The sequence below is a fragment of the Monodelphis domestica genome, chromosome 4, assembly GCF_027887165.1.
Source record: "Monodelphis domestica isolate mMonDom1 chromosome 4, mMonDom1.pri, whole genome shotgun sequence".
In the NCBI taxonomy this organism is placed as follows: domain Eukaryota; kingdom Metazoa; phylum Chordata; class Mammalia; order Didelphimorphia; family Didelphidae; genus Monodelphis; species Monodelphis domestica.
In genome coordinates, this window is record NC_077230.1 from 342,665,455 (window position 1) to 342,691,556 (window position 26,102).

The 26,102-nt window shown below is 42.8% G+C and overlaps 1 protein-coding gene across 1 annotated transcript in view; it reads left to right on the forward strand.

Annotated features, from left to right (window-relative positions):
* The window catches only part of WNT11 (Wnt family member 11), a 61,524-nt gene that overhangs the window by 15,502 nt on the left and 19,920 nt on the right, over nucleotides 1-26,102 (forward strand). The window contains exon 3 of the mRNA XM_056794951.1: nucleotides 22,022-22,257. Within this exon, the coding sequence (XP_056650929.1) occupies nucleotides 22,022-22,257 (236 nt within the window). The remainder of the gene's footprint in view (nucleotides 1-22,021; nucleotides 22,258-26,102) is intronic.

Sequence of the window (26,102 nt, forward strand, 5' to 3'; positions counted from 1 at the left end):
CGATTTCTTTTTGTACCCCAGGGCAAGACTTTACATTTATCCATATTGGATTTCCTATTATTGGATTCTGACCGTCACAGAGTACATTAGCCGTCCCTCCCAGCTTCTTGTCGTCTGTACGTTCCCCAATCGTTCATCTGTGCCCTCCATCCAACCCTCCACATCACTGATTAAAGTGCCAGCACAGATCCCCGGAGTGCCCCCTTCCCGACCTCCTGCCATGATTGTCAGCTCCTCGAGGGCTGCTGCTTTCTGTACCCCAACACTTAGAGCACAGCCGGTGCTTAGTAAATCTTTATCCATCCACCGATCCATGAACGATGACGCTAAGGTTTGGCCGTGCAATCGGACCTGAATCTGCCTGATTGTATTATTACCTGATCCATAACTCTCCATCTCCTCTGCAACAATAACAGGAGACGCTTTACTCAGACTCTCCTTAAATAAAAAGTCATCTGGCTTGGCAGGGTCCGACTCCAAGTTAAACAGCTGAAGGAGTTTGTCTTGTTTGCCTTTCCAGTCATCTGATATCAATCATCAATTTGTTAGTGTGAATAAGCTTAAAATCCCTGTTCCCTCTCCCAAGGGCACAAATGGGTTGACCCACTCTATCTCAGAAAACCTGGCATTGCCATTCGTCTGCTCTGTGATCTTAGAGAAGGATCTGGGCCTCAGTTTCCTTTTTTGTCCAATGGGAATCATCACATTTAACAATTAGTTTTAATACTATTTAATTTTAGACTGTAAACCTCACATGGAATCTTTAAGTTGTAAACTTAAAGATGGGCAACCATCCGGCTTCTAACTGAAGTCCTCCAAAGGGGAGGTAGGGGGACGGAGTGGGAATTATTATTTCCAAAGGCACTTCATTCCACTTTGTATGCCTCTGATCATAAGGAAGGTTTTCTGGACATTAAGCCTAAATTTGTACTTTCTGAGACTTTCCTTCATTGGCCCTAGCTTTGCTTTTTAAGACTAAGATGAATAACTCTAACTCCCCTTCCAAATAACAGCTCATTTTCAGATATTTGAAAGAAGCCAACATGGCGCTCCTAGATCTATTCTTCCCCAGGTGAACCATGTACAGATCCTTCAGCCAGTCCTCATGTGGAATGAACTGAAGGCTCATCGCCTTCCTGGGTTCCTTCATCAGGTTCCTCTCCAGATTATTGCTATCCTTTTTCCAATATGAGATCCAGGAGTAAATGACAATAATGCATGTATAGTCTGAGAAATGCAGAATATAGCTGGGCTATCAGTTACCTAGTGTCGGACACTATGCTTTTTTCCTTCTTCCTTCCCCAATTATATATTCTATTTTGTTGCATTTCCCCCTAATTACATGTAGAAATAATTTTTAAATTCAAAGATATTTTCCCAATGACATATGCTAACAATTTTCAACATACGTTTTTTGAAAATATAAGATCTAGGGGCAGCTGAGTGACTCAATGGATTGAGAGCCAGGCCTAGAGATGGGAGATCCTAGGTTCAAATCTGGCCTCAGACACTTCCCAGCTGTGTGACCCTGGGCAAGTCACTTAACCCCCATGGCCTAGCCCTTACTGTTCTTCTCCCTTGGAATCAATACACAGTATTGATTCTAAGATGAAAGGCAAGGATTTAAAAAAAAGAAATACGAGGTCTAAATTGACTTCTTCCCTCCCTTCCCTCCCCACTCTCAGAAGATGGTCAGCAATTTGATTATCATGTATTATCATGCAAAACATACTTCCATATGAGTCACTGTTAAAGAGAATATTCATATAAAACCCAAACCCTAAAATAACCATAAATCATCCAATGTGAAAGAGAGCATGCTTTGATCTGCATTCTGACACCCACAGTTCTTTCTCTGGAGGTGGGCAGCATTTTTTTGTCCCAAGTCCTTCAGAATGATCCCAGATGATTGGAATTAATTTATAACATTTGTTTTCTGACGTGTTGTGATCCAAATTCTCTCCCTCTTCCCGCCTCCCAGAGACAGCAAATAATCTGATATAGGTTCTACATGTGGGCACTATACTTTTTAATGCAGCCCAAGATGACATCAACTTTTTTTAACTGCTCTATCACATTATTGACTTATTGAGCTTGTGGCCCACTAACACCTTCACATATATTGATTATTATATTAACAATATATAAATAATAATATAAATACATCAGATTTATATGCTATATGATATAATCATAAATGTATATGTTGTTTTTATATATTTGTATGCTATATAATTATAATATAATATAATATAATATAATATAATATAATATAATATAATATAATATAATATAATATAATATAATATAATATAATATAATATAATATAATATATATAAAAATATATAAATATAATATAATTATATATTTATATAATTTATATTATTATTTATATATTATATCATATGTAAGATTTATGTGATATAATATGTAATTATAGGATATATTCTATAATATATCAATTTCCACATTATATCATATTTCATGATACAATATATAAATAATATATTGTTATATTTAAATCATATTATAGCAACAATATAAATATATTATTATATTTATATCATATTGTAGAAATAATATACACATATTATTATGTTTATATCATATTATAGAAATACTATGCCTATATTATTATGTTGATATCATATTGTAGAAATAGTACACCTATATTATTATGTTGATATCATATTGTAGAAATAATAGAAATATGTCATTTTATATGATATATGATATAAACTATATAAATAATATAAATATATTATTTAATACTTTAAATATTATTTAATAATATAAATATATTATTTATATGTTTTAATAGATATTTTATAATGTTGTCTAGCTGTACCTCTCCCAGATTCTACTTGGAAACCATGTTTATATATACATATATATGTACTTTTTAAACTTATTTTTTGTCTTGATAACGTCTCTAAGATAGAAGGGTAAAGGCTTAGCAAATAGGGTTAAGTGACTTGTCCAAGGTCAAACAGCTAGGCCACATTTAAACCCAGGTCTTCTTGACTCCAGGCCTGGTGCTCTATCCACTGGGCCACCTAATTGCTCCTCACCATATATGTGTGTGTGTGTAATTTTTTTTTTAACCTAAGTGTAAGGCTGCATTTATCCCAATTAAATTTCACATGATGAGATTCAGTCTCCTGTCCCAGCCTGCCAAGATATTTTTTGGATCCTGACCCTGCCATCTGGTATTAGGGAGAGCCGTGTTAGCGATCCCTCCCAGCTTTGTTATCCGCCCATGTGATAAGCGTGTCATCTCTAGAGTTCTCCAAATCCTTGACAAATCCCCTGGGTAGCAGCCGGCCAGAGAGAGATCTCTGGGTCCCTCTGCTCAGGCCCCCTCCATGGACGCTGAATTGTTAGCGATTACCAAGGGCACTCATTTCCTTTGTAACTGGAACAGACCGTGTACATGTGAGCAATTATTATCATCAGAAATAACAGTCATCCCTAATTGTTTATTCTAGGCCATCTGGGGCCCAGTGGTGTAATAGGAAAAAAATTGAATGAGGGATCAGGATTCTCAGATCTGAGTGGGGTAGAAAAAACGGAATTTTGGAATCAAAAGACCTGGATTCAAATTCCAGCTCTGCCAATGAACAACTTTGTGACTTTGGCCTAGCCCATTTTCCTCCAGGCCCGCTGTTTAAAAAAGGGAGGGCCAGGCCTAGAAGGGAGAGGTCCTGGGTTTAAATTTGGCCTAAGACCCTTCCTAGCTGTGTGTTCGGTAGCCCTTAGGCTCTTAGCACTAATACACAGAATTGATTCTAAGATGGAGATAAAAATTAAAACAGAAATGGAAAAACAAAATCTTACCCCTGCTCCCAATGCGGAGGATGGATGAGTGAGGCCAGCCCTGACCCTCTTCCCTTTTAAACAAGCCAGGGAGCAGGGGTCTTGACCTAATTTTTTTGGGGGGGGAGAGGTCTTGGAAGACCAAATAGACAAAACATTGACCCCAGATTTAGGAAGCCTTGGGCTCAAGGCTTGCCTCTTGGAGGCTATTATGATCCCTACTTTACAACAGAGGAAACTGAGGCAGACCAAGGTTAAGTGCCCAGTGTCACACAGCTGATAAATGTCTGAGGCTAGATTTGAATTTGTTTTTTTTTTTCTTAATCTCTCAGTTTTTGTCCTAGTGACAACTCTAGGACAGAAGGGCAAGGGCTAGTCGGTGGGGGTCACACAGCTAGGAAGTATCTAAGGTCAGATTTGAACCTGGGACCTCCTGTCTCCAGGCCTGGCTCTCTATTCACTGAACCACCCAGCGGCCAACTCTAGGCCCATTTCAGCACCTAGGTAGATGCTATTATTATCCCCATTTTTACAGAGAAGAAAACTGAGGCTGGAGGTCATTGAGCTAGTAAATATCTGAGACTAGAGTAGAATTCAGGTTTTTTTACTCCAAGTCCGATGCTCTAACTACCAAAGCTCCTAGCTGCCTCTGAAGGCTCCGATCCTTGTCCTAGCTCTACCGTTGATGCAGTGGTTAAGTCCTTGCTTCCCCTGAGCCTCAGTTTCCTCCTCGGTTAAATGAAGGGACTGGGGCTCCGTCCTCCCAACCCCACTTTGGTTTTGAAGGATTTGCCCTCAGGCTGAAGACAAGGCTGCTGCGACTAATAATGGTCCCAGAAAGGAGGCAGCTCCTTCCCGGGAAGGCCCAGCTGCCTCTTTTTTCCTCCCTAAGATGACTTTCGAGGTTCAAAGATCCCTTCTAGCTCTGACACCCTAGCTTCTCTCACCTGGGCCCTGGCTTCCTCATTGGTAAAATCAGGGCCTTGGACCAGGCCATGCCTAATTCCTTACTGAGCCTAGAAGTCTAAAGTGAGAGTTTTTAATGGGAGGTCTGTGAACTGCTCTGTGTGTTTTAATATTTTTATAACTATGTCAGTAGAATGAATATCTTTGGTTATCCTATGTGGCTTACTTTCAGTTTTTAAAAATGTGATTCTGAGTAGGCAGCTCAGTGGATGGAGAGCTAAGCTTTGAGAAAGGAAGTCCTGGGTTCAAATATGGCCTCAGACACTTCCTCCCTGGGTGACCCTAGACCAGTCACTTAACCTCCATTGCCTAGCCCTTACCATTCTTCTGCCTTGGAACTGATACTTGGTAATGCCATTCTAGGTTCCGCCGGTTATCCCCAGTCCTGGCTGGTATGGATGGAAGGGCCTAGGAACCTCTTGCTGCACAGGAAGAAGCATTATTTTCTGGGGGGATTTGGGCATCCCCTTGAGCTCCCTTGGCCCTGTCCCCAAAGGACACCTCCTCCTGGCAGCAGCCCTTTGCCAGTCTTCCCAGGCCATGACTTCCAGCCTGTAAGGCTCGTGCTGGTTTTTCCTTTACCTAACTGCATCCTGTCTCCAACCTGGCATAGAGCCCCATGCGGGGGCGTCTGGAGCCTGGGGTTCTAGCCTTAGACCTGCCACTCTCTGACTGGGCCCAGCAACTCGGCACCTCTCTCTCCCTCCATTTCCTCCTCTGTCAGCTGAGAGGGTTAACCAGGCTCATGTTCCAGGTCTCCCAATGGTCTAACATGCTACAAATTTAGGGCCCAAAGGGAACCCGAGCAGAGACCATTTTTCTTTTTTCTTTTTTTTTTTTGCCGTTCAGCCTGAGCCTCTGAATAAACACATCGCCAGCCAAATTTGAGTTCCCTCATGCTCATTTTACCTTCAGTAAAACATTCCCCGCATTGGCTCTGCTCGGCTTCCCAGCCCTGACAGCAGGCCCTAAACAGAGCTATAGGGAAAGTATGATGCATGGGACCAGGCCCCGGGAACGAATGAATGAGGGGATTAATTTGTAAGTAGCCCAGAGCAGCCCTCGTAAAGTCGCTGGAATAACCCGCCATGGTCTTAGCAAGGGGGAGGCTGAAGGCTGTGGCCTGGGCCACAGGGACTACTGGATGAGGAAGAAGGAGCATTTGGAAAGGAAACAAGTGTGCTGTAATGGATAGTTCCCCAGACTTGAGAGCCCAGAGACTTGGATTTGAATCCCACCTCTGATCCCCTCTAAGCCCTGTGTGTGAGGGCCATCGAGGCACTGGCCAGAATTGTATGACCATTAATGATTCCCTCATCTATAATGTGGGAGTCCCAGCTGTGACCTTCCTTACTGGTCCTTTGTAAAATAGGAAGCGTCGTAGGAGTGAAAGATGGTGGTGAGCCTGGAAGGATCCAACTATTTCAGTAAAAATTTCTGCTTGGGGACAGCTGGATGGCTCAGTAGATGGAGATCCAGGCCCAGAGACAGGAGGTCCTGGGTTCTAATCTGACCTCCGACACTTCCTCACTGTGTGACCCTAGGCAAGTCACTGAACCCCCATTGCCTAGCCCTTACTGCTCTTCTGCCTTGGGACCAATATGTGGTATTGATTCTAAAGTGGAAGGTGAGGGTTTAAAAAAAAAAGAAATTGATGCTATAGATTAGAATTCTGAATGTGGAGTCACGATAACCCACATTTCAATCCTTCCTGGGAAAGTCACTTGACCACCATGACTGCTCTTCTGCCTTGGAACCAATACTAAGTATGTATTCTAAGACAAAAAGGTGAGGGTTTAAAAAAAAGAAAAGAAGTGGCAGAATAGGGGGGTTAGGGGGGACAATTTGTGGGAAGAGATGGGTTGGAATGAGACCAGTTATGCAGGGAGGCAGGTCAGCCTTGAAAGGAGTAAGGCCATCTCTTCAAGTGAATCTCCTTGTATGGAGCAACATGACGCATGATGGGGAGTGGGGTCTTGGGGGTCAGACTTTAGCTCTGAATTAGAAAGCACTTAAACATTTTTTCCAATTAATAATTGAAAAGGAAAAAAAAAGAAAAAGAAAACCCTGCAAAAAATGTAACACCTATACAGTGAAGAAAAACAAATTGACCATGCCCATTAATGTCTTGTTCTGAATCTCTCACCTCTCTGTCAGTAGGTAGGGAGCATCATAACTGATCTTTGGGAATCATGGTGGATCACTGGCTTGTTCAGAGCTCTTGAGTTCAAAGGCAGTTAGGGGGAGCAGTAGTGAGAATGCTAAGCCTGGAGTTAGGAAGACCTGAGTTCTAATTCAGCCTCAGACACTTCTCTCAAATCTCAAGGCCCCATCTTGGTTTGGAAGGGTTTGCCCTCTGGCCAGAAGCAAGACTGAACTTAAGGATAAGTGGGGTATATATGCTTCTGGTGATTAAATCTAAAAATGGGCAGGGGAGAGTTAATCCCATCTTCACAACAAACCCCCCTGTGATCATTTGGGAGACTAGTCTCCCCAGTTGATCATTTGACATAGTTATCTTGTCCTGTGCCACTTGACCTTTGTCTGCCTCAGTTTCCTCGACTATAAAATGGTAGTTTTGAGGAACAAATGAGATCATAATTGTAAAGCATTTAGCACAGTGCCTGGCATAGAGTAGGTGCTTAATAAATGCTTACTCATTTCCCTTCTTAATTCTTTCAAAGTTGTTTGTCTTTCCATGGTGGTTGTTCTTCTGTAAATGGTTCTTCCTCTGCTACTCACTTTGTCCTGTCTCATGGCCTACAAGCCTTCCCAGCTTTTCCTGAAACCATTTGGAAGCTACTTTCTAATGGCAAAAACTCTCGTAACAATACAATTGTCTGCCTTGGGAGAAGTGGGAGTTGGGGGTTTGTGGTGGAGGGTCCAAGCCTCATGTCTAAGAGACTGAACAGCCCCATGTTGGGGAGCTCAAAGAGGGGATTCCTGATTTGGATGGGAGGCTGGACTAGATCCTTTTAAAGTCCTTTGCAGGGCTAAGATTCTAATCTCACAAGGGCTGACCCATCCAGAAGCAAAGGCTGAATGTGTTTTCCACCAGAAGAAGGCTTGAGTGCACAGGATCCAAGTTTGTGATCCCCCAGAAAGCTTCTCATGCCAATGGGGCAGAAGTCAAATAAGATCAGCTCCAAGGTTTTCTGTGCCTCTGAGTGCTAATGGCTCGTGGCACTCACTGCCCGCCCTCAGCTTCCTCTTCTCTAAAATGGGGAGATTAAAAATATCTACTTTCCCTGGGTCATTGTACCAGTATATGGTCAGTTGGAGTGCTTTGCTAATTGCTTATATATATATATATATATATATATATATATATATATATATATATATATATATATATGACAAAATCTTGTTATGGGTTCCATGTAATGGTAATATTAATGTGTCAGACCATGTGCTTTGTACTTGGATCTCCAATTCCTAGCATCATTAAGTGGTATGTATAGTAGGTGCTTAATAAATAATTGTGGATTGGGGCAGCTAGGTGGCTCACGGACAGAAGATCCTGGGTTCAAATCTGGCCTCAGACACTTCCCAGCTATGTGACCCTGGGCAAGTCACTTAACCCTAATTGCCTAGCCCTTACCATTCTTCTGCCTTGGAATGAATGAATTCTAAGACAGAGGATAAGAGTTTAAATAAATAAGTAAATTAATTAAAATAATATATAATATTAAAAATGAAAATTAAAATATAGTTAAATAAAACATAAATAAAAAGCAAATAAATAGAATAAAATAAATTTTAAAATGAGAATGAAAATAAAATAAAAATAAATTAAATTAAATAACTAATTGTTGATTGATTAATTTATGTGGGTGGCCGTATCTTGTAGATGGCAAGGAGGATAGAGTATTGCTCCTGAAGTTAAAAAAACCTGACTTAAAATCTGGCCTCCACTTCTTACTAGTTGTGTGACTTTGGGTGAGCCACTGAACCTCGGTCTGCCTCAGTTTCCTCCTCTGCAAAAGGAGGATAAGAATAGCCCCTGCCTCTCAGGATCAAATGAAGATAATAAGTATAAAATACTCGGCACAATGCTCAGCACCTAGTAAGGGTTATGTCCATTTGGCTATCACTGCTACTATGTTCTCCCCCTACACTAAAGGACTCTGAGAACGAAGGCCCAGTAAGTTCAGTCTGGGGCACTGTGGGATACCCACGTACATGGCTCTGTCAGGGCCCCAGAGCATCGTCTTCACAGGGTGCAGTGGGGTGCGGGAGAGGAGCCCTGCTTTGGGCGCCAGAAGGTCTGGGCTCTAGGCAGTCAGTTGGTCCAGACTGATGAAGCTCCTATGGTAGGCCAGGCACTGGGCTACAAAGAAGGCCAGAGATAGTCTTTTCCCTCCAGGAACTGAAAATCCAATGGAGGAGACAACACAGAAATAATAAGGGTACAGGACAGGTAGGGGACAGCCCTAGAATGAAGGGACATTGGGAAAGGCTTCCCACCAAAGGGGGATTTTAGCTGGGCCATGAAGGAAGCCCAGGAGGCCAGGGGGACAGATGTGGAAGCTGAGACTTCCAAGCCTGGGTGGCAGGCAGGGGAGACGCTGCGCTTGGGCGATGGCGCGTCTTGGCTCCTGGAATGATGGGGAGGCTGGTGTCGCCTTGACTTCCAGGGCAGGGAGATGTGAGAAGATGCAGAAGGTGGGAGAGGGCTGGCTTCTAAAGGGCTTCACACCTTGGAGGATTTGGTATTGACGCCCAAAGGGGCCGGACCCCACTGGAGTTGATTCCAGAGAGGGCTGATGCAGTCAGACCTAGGCTAGAAAAATGTTTCTAGTCCTGTTTTAGAACTTGCCGGGAAGTGAAGGCGGCAGCAGTATTTCAATTCTCTGGATTTCAGCTCTCTTCCCGCCATATAAAAGAAGGCTAAATCATCCTTGCATTCCCTGCAGCGCAAGGATTTGGGGGGTTTGTGTGAGCAAAGAATTCAGTAAAGTGCTGGCCACGTACATAGAAAAAGAATGAATCAGTGATGAATAAATCAGGTACAAGAAGAAGGATCTGTTTAGAATGGAGAAGAATGACCAATCCAGGGCAGTTTTAGGGAGGGTACCAGCGTGGAAAATGCAAAGAATGTTCTGCCAAAGATCTGAATTCAAGTCCTGACTTTTCTACTTATGACTTGTGTGTCCTCAAGCAAGTCACCCTCTCATCTCTGGTCTTAGTTTCCTCCATAAAATGAGAGGTCTAGATGAGAGAGCAGTCTACACCGCAGTCTTACAAGGAGGCATTGGGTCACAAAGGACAGGACGGTATTCTGGGTGCCAAGAGGACCTCTGGCCCTTGACTCTGGTCAAGTTCTAGGATCTTTGAATTATCTCTGCCTAGCAACTCACCTGTCTTTCCATTCAACCAGGAGCCTGGAACCTCAGGAACTGGGAAGGACCTCAGATGTCTGTTCACAAAGATCAGAGGCCATCCAGTCCAACCTCCCATTTTATGCAGATTGCTCTGAGGTTATAGAAGTTGAATTCGAATCCAGTCCCTGAGCTCTTTATACCAATGCCATCCCATCCTCCCACCCCATTCAAAGCCCTAGAGACCCTTTTACTGTCTCCCTGACATCAGTCATGGCCAGCCTGTGTTTCAGTACCACCAGGGACAGGGAACTTACTACATCCTGAGGTCAAGCCCATTTTATCTTGGGTTAGCTCTAATTTTAAGGAAATTCTTCCTAATTTTTTTAACCCTTATCTCCAGCCTTAGAATCAATACTGTGATTGGTTCTAAAGCAGAAGAGTGCCAATGGGGGTTAAGTGACTTGCCCAGGATCACACAGCTATAAATTGTCTGAGGCCATATTTGAACCCAGGACCTTCCATCTCTAGGCCTGGCTCTCAATCCACTGAATTACTTAGCTGCCCCCAATTCTTCCTAATGTGTGTGTGTGTGTGTGTGTGTGTGTGTGTGTGTGTATAAATATATATATTATATTAAATACATTCTATTTATAGATAAATATAAACATTTAAATACAACTATATTAAATATACTATATTTACATATAACTCTATAGATAAAATAAATATAAATATATTTAATAAATAAAATAAATAAATATATTATATAAATAAATATAATATATTAAATACATTATACTTATGTATAAATATAAATATATTAAATATATTATACTTACATATAAATATAAACATTTCAATATAACATATGTTATATATAAATTTATATGTCATATATAAAATTATCTATAAATAAATTATATTAAATATAAATTCATATAAAATGACAGTTTAGACTTCCTCTGCCTGCCTCAGTTTCCTCAATTGTAATGTAGGGAGAATAACAACACTATTTCGAGGAGTTGTTGTGAGGAACAAATGAGATAATATTTGTAAAGCACTTATTAGTGCCTGGCATGTAGTAGGTCCTATTTTTTGTTTAGTTGTTTTTCTGTCATGTCTGACTCTTCATGACCTCATTTAGAGTTTTCTTGGCAAAAATACAGGAATGGTTTTCTATTTCCATCTCCAGTTCATTTTACAGATGAGGAAACTGGGGCTAAAACAGTGAATTGACTTGCCCAGGGTCATACAACTAATAAGTATCTGGGGCCAGATTTGAGTTCAGGAAGAGGAGTCTTCCGAACTCCAAGCCTGGTTCTCTATCCGCCACCTAGTTTCCCCTTCACAGATGCTATAGAAATTCTTATTTGTATTCCCCAGCTGTAAAATGGGGTTAATAATAGCACCTACCTCCCATTGCTAGGAGGATCAAATGAGGTAACGTGTAACCCCCTTTTGTATTTCAAGGTGCTATATGAATGCTATTACTTTTACAGATAAGGAAACTGAGGCCTAGAATAGTTCCTTGACTTGCCCACGGTCACACAAGTAGCAGAAAGTGGCAGAGATGGAATTTGAACCCAAATCTTCTGACTCCAAGTGCTATATTCTTTACAGTTCTGTGCTGCCTCTGAGCCAGCCCTGAGATTGACTACTTATGAGACCTTGGGGTCTGCCAATCAGTTAACCTCTTTTGGCCTCAGATTTTCCCATCTGTAAAATTAGGGCTTTGGACTAGATGATCTTCCTGGGTCCTTCCAACTCTAAATCCCATGATCCTTCTGGGCACCGATTCAGGGAATGCTGCCCTTGGCCCAGAGCTTCCTTCTTACTTAAACCTTTACTAATCTTTCAGCTCTGGCTGAAGACGTCGGGCCCCAAGAACCTTCTCCTCTTCCACTCGTCCCTGTTCTGGGGCGGCCACAATCTCAGGGGGTCCCAAGACTGGGATTTACTGCCTTCTTCCTGCTGTCCCCAGACAGTTGGAGGAAACCTGGAGCGTAGATCCTTCTACGACATTCCTCCACAGGCTGTCCGCTAGCTTGAATGAGTCCATCATCTTTTTCTATTTTTTTTATTTTAATTTTTTTTTAGCCCTCACCATCCATCTTGGAGTCAATACTGTGTATTGGTTCCAAGACAGAAGAGTGGTAAGGGCTAGGCAATGGGGGTCAAGTGACTTGCCCAGGGTCACACAGCTGGGAAGTGTCTGAGGTCAGATTTGAATGTGGGATCTCCCATCTCTGTCTGGCTCTCAATCCACTGAGCTACTCAGCTGCCCCCTCTAGGTTTGTTTATAAGGGAGAAGAAAATATGAATTTTGAAATAAAGAAGAAAGTGTGAGCAGTCCTGTGCTCTATCCAATGAGCTACTTGATCATTCTTTTTCAAAGATATGGAAAGATAGGGTTTAGAATGGAAAGTCAGAACCACTGATCTAATAGGGAATTTAACTTACTATAGATCTTCCAACTCCACGTATAGGGCAATTTCTGTTATATCACAGCCCCAGATGTGGAAGACCAAGAGAAGAGTTAAGGACTAAGAAGCAATATGGCGGAAAGAATCCTGGCACTCTTGCTCCTGAGCCATGTGATCTTCCCCTTCCTACTTCTCTGTAAAATGAGAATGCCAGACTCAATTATGTCTAAAAGCCTTTCCAGGCATATCAGTCTTAGAATTTAAATTAAATTCCTTTCTGTGGACCTCAGTTTCCTCATCTATAAATATAGTGGTTGGAAGAGATGGTTTTCTAATTCAAGCATGCTATGTTCTAAGTGTGATGATGTCCCAATGTCCCAAGTATGACACAGTGTTCTTGGATACCTTCTAGTTCTGATATCCTTTGTGCTTAGAGACCTTCTGACTCTGACATTATATGTTCTACTATTCCATCCAGTTCTGACATTCTTTGTGCTAATATTCCATCCAGCTCTGACATTCTATGTTCTAAGATCCCATCCAGCTCTGACATTCTATGTTGTAAGAACCCATCCAGCTCTGACATTCTAAGTAGTAAGATTCCATCTAATTCAGACATTCTGTGTTCCAAGATTCCATCCAGCTCTGACATTCTGTGTTCCAAGATTCCATCTTGCACTGGCATTCTTTGTGCTAAGATTCCATCCAGTTCTGACATTCTATGTTCTAAGATCCCATCTTGCCATGGCATTCTTTGTGCTAAGATCCCATCCAGCTCTGACATTCTATGTTCTAAGATTCCATCCAGTTCTGACATTCTATGTTCTAAGATCCCATCTTGTACTGGCATTCTATGTTCTAAGATTCCATCCAGCTCTGACATTCTATGTTCTAAGATCCCATCTTGCCATGGCATTCTTTGTGCTAAGATTCCATCCAGCTCTGACATTCTATGTTCTAAGATCCCATCTTTCCATGGCATTCTTTGTGCTAAGATTCCATTCAGCTCTGACATTCTATGTTCTAAGATCCCATCTTGCCATGGCATTCTTTGTGCTAAGATTCCATTCAGCTCTGACATTCTATGTTCTAAGATCCCATCTTGCACTGGCATTCTTTGTGCTAAGATTCCATCCAGCTCTGACATTCTATGTTCTAAGATCCCATCTTGCACTGGCATTCTTTGTGCTAAGATTCCATCCAGCTCTGACATTCTATGTTCTAAGATCCCATCTTGTACTGGCATTCTATGTTCTAAGATTCCATCCAGCTCTGACATTCTATGTTCTAAGATCCCATCTTGCCATGGCATTCTTTGTGCTAAGATTCCATCCAGCTCTGACATTCTATGTTCTAAGATCCCATCTTGCACTGGCATTCTTTGTGCTAAGATCCCATCCAGCTCTGACATTCTATGTTCTAAGATCCCATCTTGCCATGGCATTCTTTGTGCTAAGATTCCATCCAGCTCTGACATTCTATGTTCTAAGATCCCATCTTGCACTGGCATTCTTTGTGCTAAGATTCCATCCAGCTCTGACATTCTATGTTCTAAGATCCCATCTTGCCATGGCATTCTTTGTGCTAAGATTCCATCCAGCTCTGACATTCTATGTTCTAAGATCCCATCTTGCACTGGCATTCTTTGGCTAAGATTCCATCCAGCTCTGACATTCTATGTTCTAAGATCCCATCTTGCACTGGAATTCTATGTTCTAAGATCCCATCCAGCTCTGACATTCTATGTTCTAAGATCCCATCTTGCCATGGCATTCTTTGGCTAAGATTCCATCCAGCTCTGACATTCTATGTTCTAAGATTCCATCCAGCTCTGACATTCTATGTTCTAAGATCCCATCTTGCCATGGCATTCTTTGTGCTAAGATTCCATCCAGCTCTGACATTCTATGTTCTAAGATCCCATCTTGCACTGGAATTCTTTGTGCTAAGATTCCATCCAGCTCTGACATTCTATGTTCTAAGATCCCATCTTGCACTGGCATTCTTTGTGCTAAGATTCCATCCAGCTCTGACATTCTATGTTCTAAGATCCCATCTTGCACTGGAATTCTATGTTCTAAGATTCCATCCAGCTCTGACATTCTATGTTCTAAGATCCCATCTTGCCATGGCATTCTTTGTGCTAAGATTCCATCCAGCTCTGACATTCTATGTTCTAAGATCCCATCTTTCCATGGCATTCTTTGTGCTAAGATTCCATTCAGCTCTGACATTCTATGTTCTAAGATCCCATCTTGCCATGGCATTCTTTGTGCTAAGATTCCATCCAGCTCTGACATTCTATGTTCTAAGATCCCATCTTGCACTGGCATTCTTTGTGCTAAGATTCCATCCAGCTCTGACATTCTATGTTCTAAGATCCCATCTTGCCATGGCATTCTTTGTGCTAAGATTCCATCCAGCTCTGACATTCTATGTTCTAAGATCCCATCTTGCACTGGCATTCTATGTTCTAAGATTCCATCCAGCTTTGACATTCTATGTTCTAAGATCCCATCTTGCCATGGCATTCTTTGTGCTAAGATTCCATCCAGCTCTGACATTCTATGTTCTAAGATCCCATCTTGCACTGGCATTCTTTGTGCTAAGATCCCATCCAGCTCTGACATTCTATGTTCTAAGATCCCATCTTGCCATGGCATTCTTTGTGCTAAGATTCCATCCAGCTCTGACATTCTATGTTCTAAGATCCCATCTTGCACTGGCATTCTTTGTGCTAAGATTCCATCCAGCTCTGACATTCTATGTTCTAAGATCCCATCTTGCCATGGCATTCTTTGTGCTAAGATTCCATCCAGCTCTGACATTCTATGTTCTAAGATCCCATCTTGCACTGGCATTCTTTGGCTAAGATTCCATCCAGCTCTGACATTCTATGTTCTAAGATCCCATCTTGCCATGGCATTCTTTGGCTAAGATTCCATCCAGCTCTGACATTCTATGTTCTAAGATTCCATCCAGCTCTGACATTCTATGTTCTAAGATCCCATCTTGCCATGGCATTCTTTGTGCTAAGATTCCATCCAGCTCTGACATTCTATGTTCTAAGATCCCATCTTGCACTGGCATTCTTTGTGCTAAGATTCCATCCAGCTCTGACATTCTATGTTCTAAGATCCCATCTTGCACTGGCATTCTTTGTGCTAAGATTCCATCCAGCTCTGACATTCTATGTTCTAAGATCCCATCTTGCACTGGAATTCTATGTTCTAAGATTCCATCCAGCTCTGACATTCTATGTTCTAAGATCCCATCTTGCCATGGCATTCTTTGGCTAAGATTCCATCCAGCTCTGACATTCTATGTTCTAAGATCCCATCTTGCACTGGCATTCTATGTTCTAAGATTCCATCCAGCTCTGACATTCTATGTTCTAAGATCCCATCTTGCCATGGCATTCTTTGGCTAAGATTCCATCCAGCTCTGACATTCTATGTTCTAAGATTCCATCCAGCTCTGACATTCTATGTTCTAAGATCCCATCTGTCCATGGCATTCTTTGTGCTAGATCCCATCCAGCTCTGACATTCTATGTTCTAAGATTCCATCCAGCTCTGACATTCTATGTTCTAAGATCCCATCTTTCCATGGCATTCTTTGTGCTAGATCCCATCCAGCTCTGACATTCTATGTTCTAAGATTCCATCCAGCTCTGACATTCTATGTTCTAAGATCCCATCCAGTTCTGACATTCTATGTTCTAAGATCCCATCTTGCCATGGCATTCTTTGTGCTAAGATCCCATCCAGCTCTGATGTTCACTGCTCAAAAGTCTCTTCCACCTCTGGCATTCTAAGTCCCAAGGTCTGCTCTAGCCTATGGTTCTAAGTGGCATGGCTGAAGGCAGAAGAGATGGGGATGGCCAGGGGCCTCAGGCAGGGAATCAGCACTGTCTAAGGCACTGGCTGCCAATAATCAGTGTGAGGAAGGTTGGGGCAGCTCGATTTCATGGATGAAGCCAGAACCCTCCAGAACAGGGCAGGGAAATCAATCCTAGACACACATAAATAAATACACCAGAAGGAGGCTAGCTGCATCCAAGGAGAGGGGATGCGGTAATTCGGTAATTAACGGTAATGACCGTTTCTAACTAAGTCCCACTCCAGGGAGTCAATCAGGGATTACAGGCGGGAGGCAGAAATTTACTGGTCTGGACAGCCTTTCTCAGTTTGACTCATTCATTCAAATCCCTAATTGAAAACATTTTGGTTTATCTCCGGGGGAGGAGAGTCTGAGAACGGAAAAGAAAGCTCAGTGGCGCCCACAGCTCTGCTCCCCAACACTGAAGTGATTTTAAAAGAAAGGCACTCACACGGTCACTTTGCAGGTGTCAAGGACCAAAAAGAACTCTCCTGTGGCCGGTTCACTGTTTAAGAGATACAAATCCCATTGGTTGGTCCCTCCTATCTCCAAGTAGGTAGATGATGGCCTGATCTTTGTGATTCGGGATCTTCAAGTAGAATTCATTCTCCTGGTATTGTTGGCAGTAGGTGACCTCTGGGGTCACTTCCATTTCTGGGTCTGTAATTCATATATTAAATTCAGTTGAAGGAAGAATTTCCCAATAGAGAAAAATGGACTTATCTTGTAAGATCACAGGACCCTAGGCTTATTTCTGGAAGGGAACTCACAGGCCACTTAGTCCAACATTTAATCATGTTACAGAGGAAGAAACTGAAGCCCAGAGAAACCATGAAATTGTGAGCCACACCACACCACTCAAGTAATATGTGGCAGAACCAGGATTTGAATCTGGATCTTTTGATTTCAAATCCAGCTCTCTTTCTACCTACCACATTGAGGGACTCCCAGCCCTGGGTAGGTTCACTTTGCTTTTGGGCACTTCTGGCTCTTTGGAACTATGTGAACCAAAGTCTCAGAGATGGTAGGCCAAATAGAATGAGGAGCACTAGCATTAGTGTTAGAGACTCTGGTTCAGATCTTGACTCTTCCACTTGGGAATATGATTCCACTGGGTCTTAGTTTCATCCATAAATTCCCTTGCAGCTAGCTCTAAGTCTATGATCCTGTGAAGCCCTATCCCTGGAAAACCCTTTCCATATTGAAATGAAGGCATTCTTGTTCCCCCTCTTGAGTCTTCTCATTATGGGTGTTCTTTTCTTAAGTTCAAGGACTCTTATCCATCTCAGAGCCTTATTATCCCTTGGGTGAGACGGGAACACAGGCAATAGAGTCTGTGTGCCCTGAATTGCCCCAGTGGTTATAGAAGAGGCTACTTTTGCCTGTGAGAGATGGCAGGGAGGAGGAAATAGGGTGACCTTATAAGTGACCTCTTTTCCATGTTGATGGATTTGTAGAACAGAGCTGTGGGCGCCTATGGGCTCTCTTTGATGTTCTTGGATTCTCCTCCCCTGGAGATAAATGAGAATGCAGCTGTTCAAGTGGGAGCTGAATGACTTATCAGACTGATGCCAATTCTGAGCCACTATCTCAGTTCTGTGATTCTGTGGTTGGCTTCCAAGTGACCCCGCCCCTGGCTTTTGCACTCCAGAAACCTCTTCTGCTTCCTTTGATTCCCAAGCCTTCTTGGAACAAATCTATAAGATCTTTGCCTAAGGGATCAGGGTTCAACTTCTCCCCTTTGTACCTTCTTCTTCCCTCTGGGACCAGGCAATACAAGGTGGGCAGGTATTTGACGAGTTGACATAGCAAGTTGATAAGGTTGTCAACTATGCATTGGACACTCTGCTAAGTACTAGGAATTCAAAGAAAATGTCAGAAGTCTGCTCTCGGGGAGTTCACAGTGGAATGGAAGAGATAACATAACCAACACAGATACAGACAAGACATAGACAGGATAAAGGGGGGTAAATTCGGAGGGAAGGCAGTAGGATTAAGGAAGATTGGGAAAGGCTTCTTGAGGAAGTTGGGGCTATTTGAAGGAAGACAAGGAAGCTAGAAGGTAGCGATGAAGAGGGGATCAAGTGTATTCCAGGCATAGAGGACAACAGGGAAAAAAATGCAGAGTCTGGAGCTACAAGGTCCCAGGACCAGCAAAGAGAACAGTGTCACTAGATTAAGGACTGGAAAAACAGAAAGGGCCAGGTTATAAAGGGCTTTGCCAACCAAACAGAGGACATTTGAGCTTCAGATTATTCTTGATCTTGTAATTAATAGGAAACCACTAGAGGTGATTGAATAGAGGGTGACAAGATCAGTTTGGCAGCTGAGTAGAGAATGGACTGTATGCCTGTGCCCCACTGACAGCTTCAAATGTTTGAAGACAGCCATCATGACAATCCCCTTCCCTAAGGCTGCTCTTCTCCAGGCCAGGATGACGTAGCTCTGTTTGCCCCGCTCAGGTCCCATCTGGCATACTGTGGTTAGTTCTGGGCGCCACTTAGAAAGACATTGACAGTGTATCCATTAGGAAGGAACCTATCCAGAGGAAGATGACCAGAGTGAGGAGGAGCCCATAAACCAGAACATATGGGGATCCACTGATGGGGTTGGAAATGTTTAGTCTGGAAGAGAGAGAGCCAGGGATGACATGAACATTGTCTTTAGGAAATTGAAGGGACATCCTAAAGAGAAGGAAGTTGATGTTCTGCTTGACTCCAGACAGCAGAACGAGGAGCAATGAGCAGAAGGCAGATTTTAAACATAATCTCAGTCTAATTACAGCTCTGCCAAAGTGGAATGGGCTGATTTGGGTGGTAGCAAGTTCCCCCTTACTGGAGGCCTTCGAGAGGAGTTTGGAGGGCCATTGGTCAGAGAAGTTGAAGGAATTTGGATCAAGGAAAGGTTGGACTAAGTTATCTCTGAGTTTGCTGCAACTCTGAGATTCTATGGTTCTAAAATTCTCCATTTCTTTTACTTGATCGCCTTATAGCAGGGTTTCCAGTTTTGTCCCCCTCTCCTCCTCTGTTTCCCCTACTCTGGATGCTTTCCAGCTTGCCAACTGCCTTCCAAAACTATAACCTTCAGATATGGGACAGTATTCAGGAGGCTAAGACTCTTGATGGTCTCTCTTCTTTCCTCTAAGCTTCTTTACTCTGCTGCCCTTTCCCAGCAATCATTACCTGGGGCCAGGGCAGGCTGTCTTCCCCAGCCTCCAGTTTCAGGCTCTCTTGGTCCCAGAGCTGGACTAAAGATTTGGTGTGGAAGGAGTTGGGGGAGAGGGCAAGAAGCAGAAGAGAGAGGAAGCTTCTATAAGTAAAAGCTTTAATGTCATTGCCACTTCTTTCTTTCCAATCTTGAAGATTATTTTTTCATTTCCTAGACTTTTAAAAATGCAAATGGCCTTGCTTATACCTCTAGCCAGTTAGCACAGGTGAGAAAAGCTAGAAAGGCCTTAAGAAGGTAGAAATCCTATAATAAATAGCAGAAAATGACAGAGCTTGAAAAACCTTGGAACACAGTGTCAGAATTGGAAGAGCTTTAGAACTGAGAATAGCAGAGCTGGGAGGAAAACTTAGAAAACACAAAATGTCAGAGCTGAGGAGGACCTTAGAACCCAGAATGCCAGAGCTGGGAGGAATCTAAGAACATAGAATTGTCAGAGTTGGAAATGAGTTTAGGCATAGACTGTCAGAGCTGAAAGAATGTGGAGATCATTTAATTCAATCTCCAATTTGATGAAGATCAAAGATAGGCAGTAACTTGCCCAACATCACAGAGTGCACCAAAGAGACTTAAGTGGAAACCAAACTCAGGTTCTCTAGGGCTAGAACTAAGGTTTCCACCTTACACCAAGCTTTAGCAAATGCCTTAGGAATAAACAAAAATAGTGACGAAAATTATAATAGCTAATGTTGATGCTGTGCTTTAAGGTTTGTAAAGTTCTTTACAAATATTGTCTCACCTGATTCTCATCGAGGAGGTAGGTGCTGGTATTATCATCCCCATTTTACAACCGAGGAAATGGAAGCTGAGGGACATTGAGTGACTTATCCAGCTAGTAGGTGTCATTAAGAATCTGAACTCAACCCAGGCTTTCCTGACTCCAGGCCCAACGTGTTTCTAGAATGATTTTGAGGTCATAAAGTGCTTTCCTCCCAGCCCTGAAGGGCAGGTAAGAAAAAAAGTTTTACAGATAAAGAAACAAAGGCACAGAAAAAAATGACTTGGTCAAGATCACACAGGTAGCTAATAGGCACAGGCAGGATTTGTACCTAGGGTTACTAGATTCTAGTCATCTGCCTATTCTCAGTGCCAGACTTAAAACACTTCTATTGCTCTTTTTTGGGTTGTAAAACTACTTTACATCTGTTATTTAAGCTTGAACCTCAAAATAACCTTCCTTCCTTCCTTCCTTCCTTCCTTCCTTCCTTCCTTCCTTCCTTCTTCCTTCCTTCCTTCCTTCCTTCCTTCCTTCCTTCCTTCCTTCCTTCCTTCCTTCCTTCCTTCCTTCCTTCCTTCCTTCCTTCCTTCTTCCTTCCTTCCTTCCTTCTTCTTTCTTTCTTTCTTTCCTTTTCTTTTCTTTCTTTCTTTCTTTCTTTCTTTCTTTCTTTCTTTCTTTTCTTTCTTTCTTTCTTTCTTTCTTTCTTTCTTTCTTTCTTTTCTTTCTTTCTTTCTTTCTTTCTTTCTTTCTTTCTTTCTTTCTTTCTTTCTTTCTTTCTTTCCTTCTTTCCTTCTTTCCTTCTTTCCTCCCTTCCTCCCTTCCTCCCTTCCTCCCTTCTCCCTCCTCCCTTCCTCCCTCTCTCCCTCCCTCCCTCTCTCTCTCTCTCTCTCTTTCTTTCTCTTTCTTCCTCCCTTCCCTTCCCTTCCCTTCCTTCCCTTCCCTTCCCTTTCCCTTCCCTTCCCTTCCCTTCCCTTCCCTTCCCTTCCCTTCCCTTCCCTTCCTTCCTTCCCTTCCCTTCCCTTCCTCTCCTTCCCCTTCCCTTCCCTTCCCTTCCTTCCCTTCCCTTCCCTTCCCTTCCCTTCCCCTTCCCTTCCCTCCCCCTCCCCTCCCTCCCCTCTCCTCCCTCCCCTCCCCTCCCCTCCCCTCCCCCTCCCTCCCCTCCCCTCCTCCCCTCCCTCCCCTCCCCTCCCCTCCCCTCCCCCTCCCTCCCCCTCCCCTCCCCTCCTCCTGTCTGGGCTAGAAGAATCCTTAGAACATAGAACATCAGTGGTCAAAAAGAGTTGAGAACATAGACTGTCTAGGAACTTCCAGGGTCATCCAGTCTAACACGTTCACTTTATGGAAAGGGAAACTGAGGCCCAGGGAGAGGAAGGTCATGCAATGAGGTGCGTGACAAAGCCCCAACAGACTCTATTCTAAGGTCCCTTCCGGCTCTTTTACAGTCTGTGACTTTAAATTAGACAGAGCCAGGACCAGAACCCAGATCTCCCACACCAGGCTGCTCCTTTCAAGCAGATGACTTCATCTGTCTCTTCTGCAGAGACACGGAGTCTGGGTCTAGGTGGAGAGGGGCTGCGTGGGGAGGACTTTCTGACCCTCATTGGTTTTTATTCCTCTTTGCTCTTTTCTTGTTTCTCTTTTTTAATTTCCCGTCTGGGGCGCCTAGTGCCCTGTCCAAGACACCCTCGGTACTGGCGCTGAACCAGACTCAGCACTGCAAACAGCTGGAAGGACTGGTGTCCTCCCAGGTCCAGCTATGCCGGAGCAATTTGGAGCTGATGCAAACCATCGTGCAGGCCGCCAGGGAGGCTATGAAGACCTGCCGGAAGGCCTTCTCCGACATGCGGTGGAACTGCTCCTCCATCGAGCGTGCCCCCAACTACCTGCTGGACTTGGAAAGAGGTAGGGGGAATGGCTGGAGTCAGGAAGGCTCCAGGGAAGAAAGGAGGAGGGTGCTCTGATGGAGAAGGCAGCCTCTTGTCCTCTACGGACCCTTTGAGGCAGGGGGGAAGAGGGAAGTATTCTTAAAGAGCTAACAACCTGGAATCAATAGTCTTGTCCCAGATCTCAGTGTAACCTTGTGGCAGAATCATAGAATAACCGCATGCCAGAACTGGTGGGGATCTAAGGGAGCCTCCTGGACACGAGTTCTCTCTCACCACCTTCCCTCCCAAGGAAAGTCTGTGGATAGATTTCAAGAGGTCCAAAGTGCTTGAATGGGAAACATACTTTATGTCAAAACAATATTTTACTATATTTAATATGTTTGTATGAATATAATAATATTGATATGCTAATAATATATTTAATTTTATTCATTTAAAAAGCATCATTCTCAGAAGAGATCCATAGGCTTCACCAAGCTGACAAAGGGGTCCAGAATAGTAAAATGGTTAAGAATTCCTATTCTAATAGAATCCTTAAAAAAAAAAAAAAAAACCTTAGACATTCATTTTAGAATCAATACTATGCATTGGTTTTAAGGCAGAAGAACAGTAAGGACCAGGCAGTGGGGGTTAAGTGACTTGCCCAGGGTCACACAATTAGGGAGTGTTAAGATCAAATTTGAACCCAGGAACTCCCATCTCCAGATCTGGTTCTCCATCCACCAAGCAACCTAGCTATTCCCTAGTTCCCTCTTACATTACAGATGATGAACATGAGGCCGAAAGAATGTAAGTGACTCACCCCAAGGACAGTTACTATGAACGACAAAAACATGGGCAACGAAAAGGGATAAATGATATGAGAAAAGTAAGATGAATAGTTTAGGAGCACAGATTTAGAGCTTGAGAATCTTGGTGGATATCTAAGATCCAAGGTCCAACTGCGTTTGTGAACTTTCTCCCCAGATTTGTACTCTCTTCAGCACCACCACTCACACCAGCTAGATTATAAGTTTGTCGTCTTTGATTCGCCAGTGTCTGGCCTGGAGCCTGGCACTTAGTAGATGCTCAATAAGTGTTTGCTGATTGGTTGATTCCAGTCTTTCGCTTGCTATCCCATGTATCGCTGCCTCTTTTCTCTCCCATGTAGTTTCCTCTTATCTATGGGGCCCTTTCTCTATGGCTTCTAAGTCCCCCAAATCCTTAAAAAAGCCTTCACTTGACCCTCCGGTGCCATCCCCTCCAATTGTCCTCCCGTATCTCTCGTGCCTTTCACTGATAAAACTAGAAAGAAGCATCTCTAGTCAGTATCGCCACTCTCTCATCTTTCCCTTCCTTCCAGTCCTTTGCCATCTGGCTTCTGACCCCTCCGCTCGGCTGAGGCTGCCAGTGACCTCTTAACTGGTGACCCCAACCATCTTTTCTTTTATTACACCCTCTTTGACCCTTCAGCAGCTTTTGACACTGTTGACCACCACCTCCTTGGATGGAGCGAGAGGCTTAGCTAGGGGGAATAAACGAGATAAAGCAGGAGAGTTGTAGAAGGCTTTAAATGGGAAAGGAAAAAGAATTTAAACATTACTGGGGTGGCAAGAGGGAGCCACTGCAAATTTTTATCAGAAGAATGACTTGTGCAGTTCTGTGCATGAGAAAACCTGGTAATACTATGAAGGATGGATTGTAGAAAGGTTGCAGAAACGGAATTGAGACTATTATAATATTTTAACATCCCACTAGGCCTGGCGTAGGGAAGACCTGTGTTCACATCTGGCTTCAGATAGTTACTAATTGTGTGATCCTGGGCAAGTTACTTAACTTTGATTACCTACCCCTTGTTGTTCTTATGTTTTAGAATTGATATTAAGGCAGAAAGTGAGGTTTTAAAATATATATTTAATATGTGAATATGTGTTTTATATAATATATAAAATTAATTACAGATAATAAATGTTAAAATATATATTTTAAAATTTATTATATATTTATTATATATACCACAATATATTAAATATAATATAAATTTAAATAATATTTTATTTTATATAATAGATTAAATCTATATTTATATTTTATATGTATATTTAATACATAAATAGATATGTTTTATATAATATAGAAAACAAACTATTTTATATATAAACTATTTTTTATATTTTTATATATAAACTATTTTATATTTTTATATATAAACTATTTATTTTATATATTATATAAAACATATCCATTTATATATTAAATAAATATAAATATAATATAATATATTCTAACATCCCAGGTAGAGGTGATGAATAGTATCAGTAGGATAGAAAGAATAAGAGAGACTCCAGAAATGTTTCACAGGTAGGACCAACAAAGAACTTCTGAACCTTTCTGTCTTTGATTCCTGTGACACAAGCTTTCTTCTTTTTTTTCTTTTTGAAACCCTTAGAATCAATACTATGTATTGGTTCTAAGGCAAAAGAGTGGTAAGGACTAGGCAGTGAGGGTTAAGTGACTTGCCCAGGGTCACACAGCTAGGAAGTGTCTGAGGTCATATTTGAACCCAGGACCTCCCATCTTTAGGGCTGGCTCTCAGTCCACTGAGCCACCCAGCTGGAGAAGGAGAAAGGAAGAAGAAGCAGAAGCAGAAGCAGCAACAGCAAGACTGGACTTTGAACCCCCACCCCCACCCAGGGATGGTGTTTCTTCCCTTTTCTAATATTTCTAGAGCATTTTGTCTGATCTCTTCCCTTATTCCCCCCTTTTTTTGCTTTTATTTATTTATCCAGCCTGTGGTACACTTTTCTCTGCTGTGTTGCATCTCATCAGTTGATTATAAGCTTTCGGAGACAAGGACTATTTTAGTTTTATCTTTAAAGTCTTACAAGTATATCGGGGTGCTGGTGCAGGTGGTGTCCAAAACTGTGGTTTCATGTTTTTTAGCTCCCGTGGAGGGAAACTCTTGCCTCTCTCCACCAATGCTGATCAGGTCTTCTGAAACTTAAATCTTAGACAAGTCATCTGGACAAGTGACTTGTCCAGAGTCACCAAGTCAAGTAGAATTTACTAAGTATTTACCATGGACCAGGCACTGTGATAAGATTTGAGACTATAAATTTAAGCAAAAACAATATATATATATATATATATAATATATATTTTCTGCCCTCAAGGAGATTACATTCTAATGAGAGAAGACAGCACATAAAAGGAGGTGAAAAAGCTGACAGTGGGAAGCTGTGTGTGCAGGAGGAGGGTGGAAAGCGCTTAGAGTCACGCACGGAGCAGGGGAGAGGAAGGCAGGGACGGTGCGGGCATCCCCCTTCTAATGGAGGGTTCTGGGAGGAATCAGCCAAAAAGAGGGCCGGGGTCCTCCAGGTGGAAGTGAGAAGATTTCTGCGGCAATAAAGTCCAGAGGAGTCAGTATAAGGGAGAGGCAGGAGCTGAAGCCAGGACTTCCAGCCTCGAAGGCAGCCCTTCCATCGACAGCCCTGGTGCCTCTCCTACCATCATCGGCCCAATAAACAGTGGCTTGAACGGATGAATTGCCTTGGAGAGTAGAGGGCCGTCCCCGGCTTCCTGGGAAGCTTCTCCCTAGCTTTCTTCCAGAGAATAGCCCCTAGAGAGCTGCGATCCCACCATGGCTGCCCCCTCGTCTGCCCTTGTTCAGCCTCCACCTCCCCAGGGATGTCCAGGCACACGGCGTCCGGGTTTGAGCTCAAGCTCTAAGCCAAGGCTTTTCTTTGGTCCGCTTTCAAGACTGCACTTTAGTCGGTGCTTGCCTCAGTTTACCCGGCTCTTCCTCCCTTCGTGCCCCACCATAGTCAGGCCGCGGGGCCCATGGGAGGAGGGAGAGCGCTCCATGGCCTCGGCCTCCCCGTG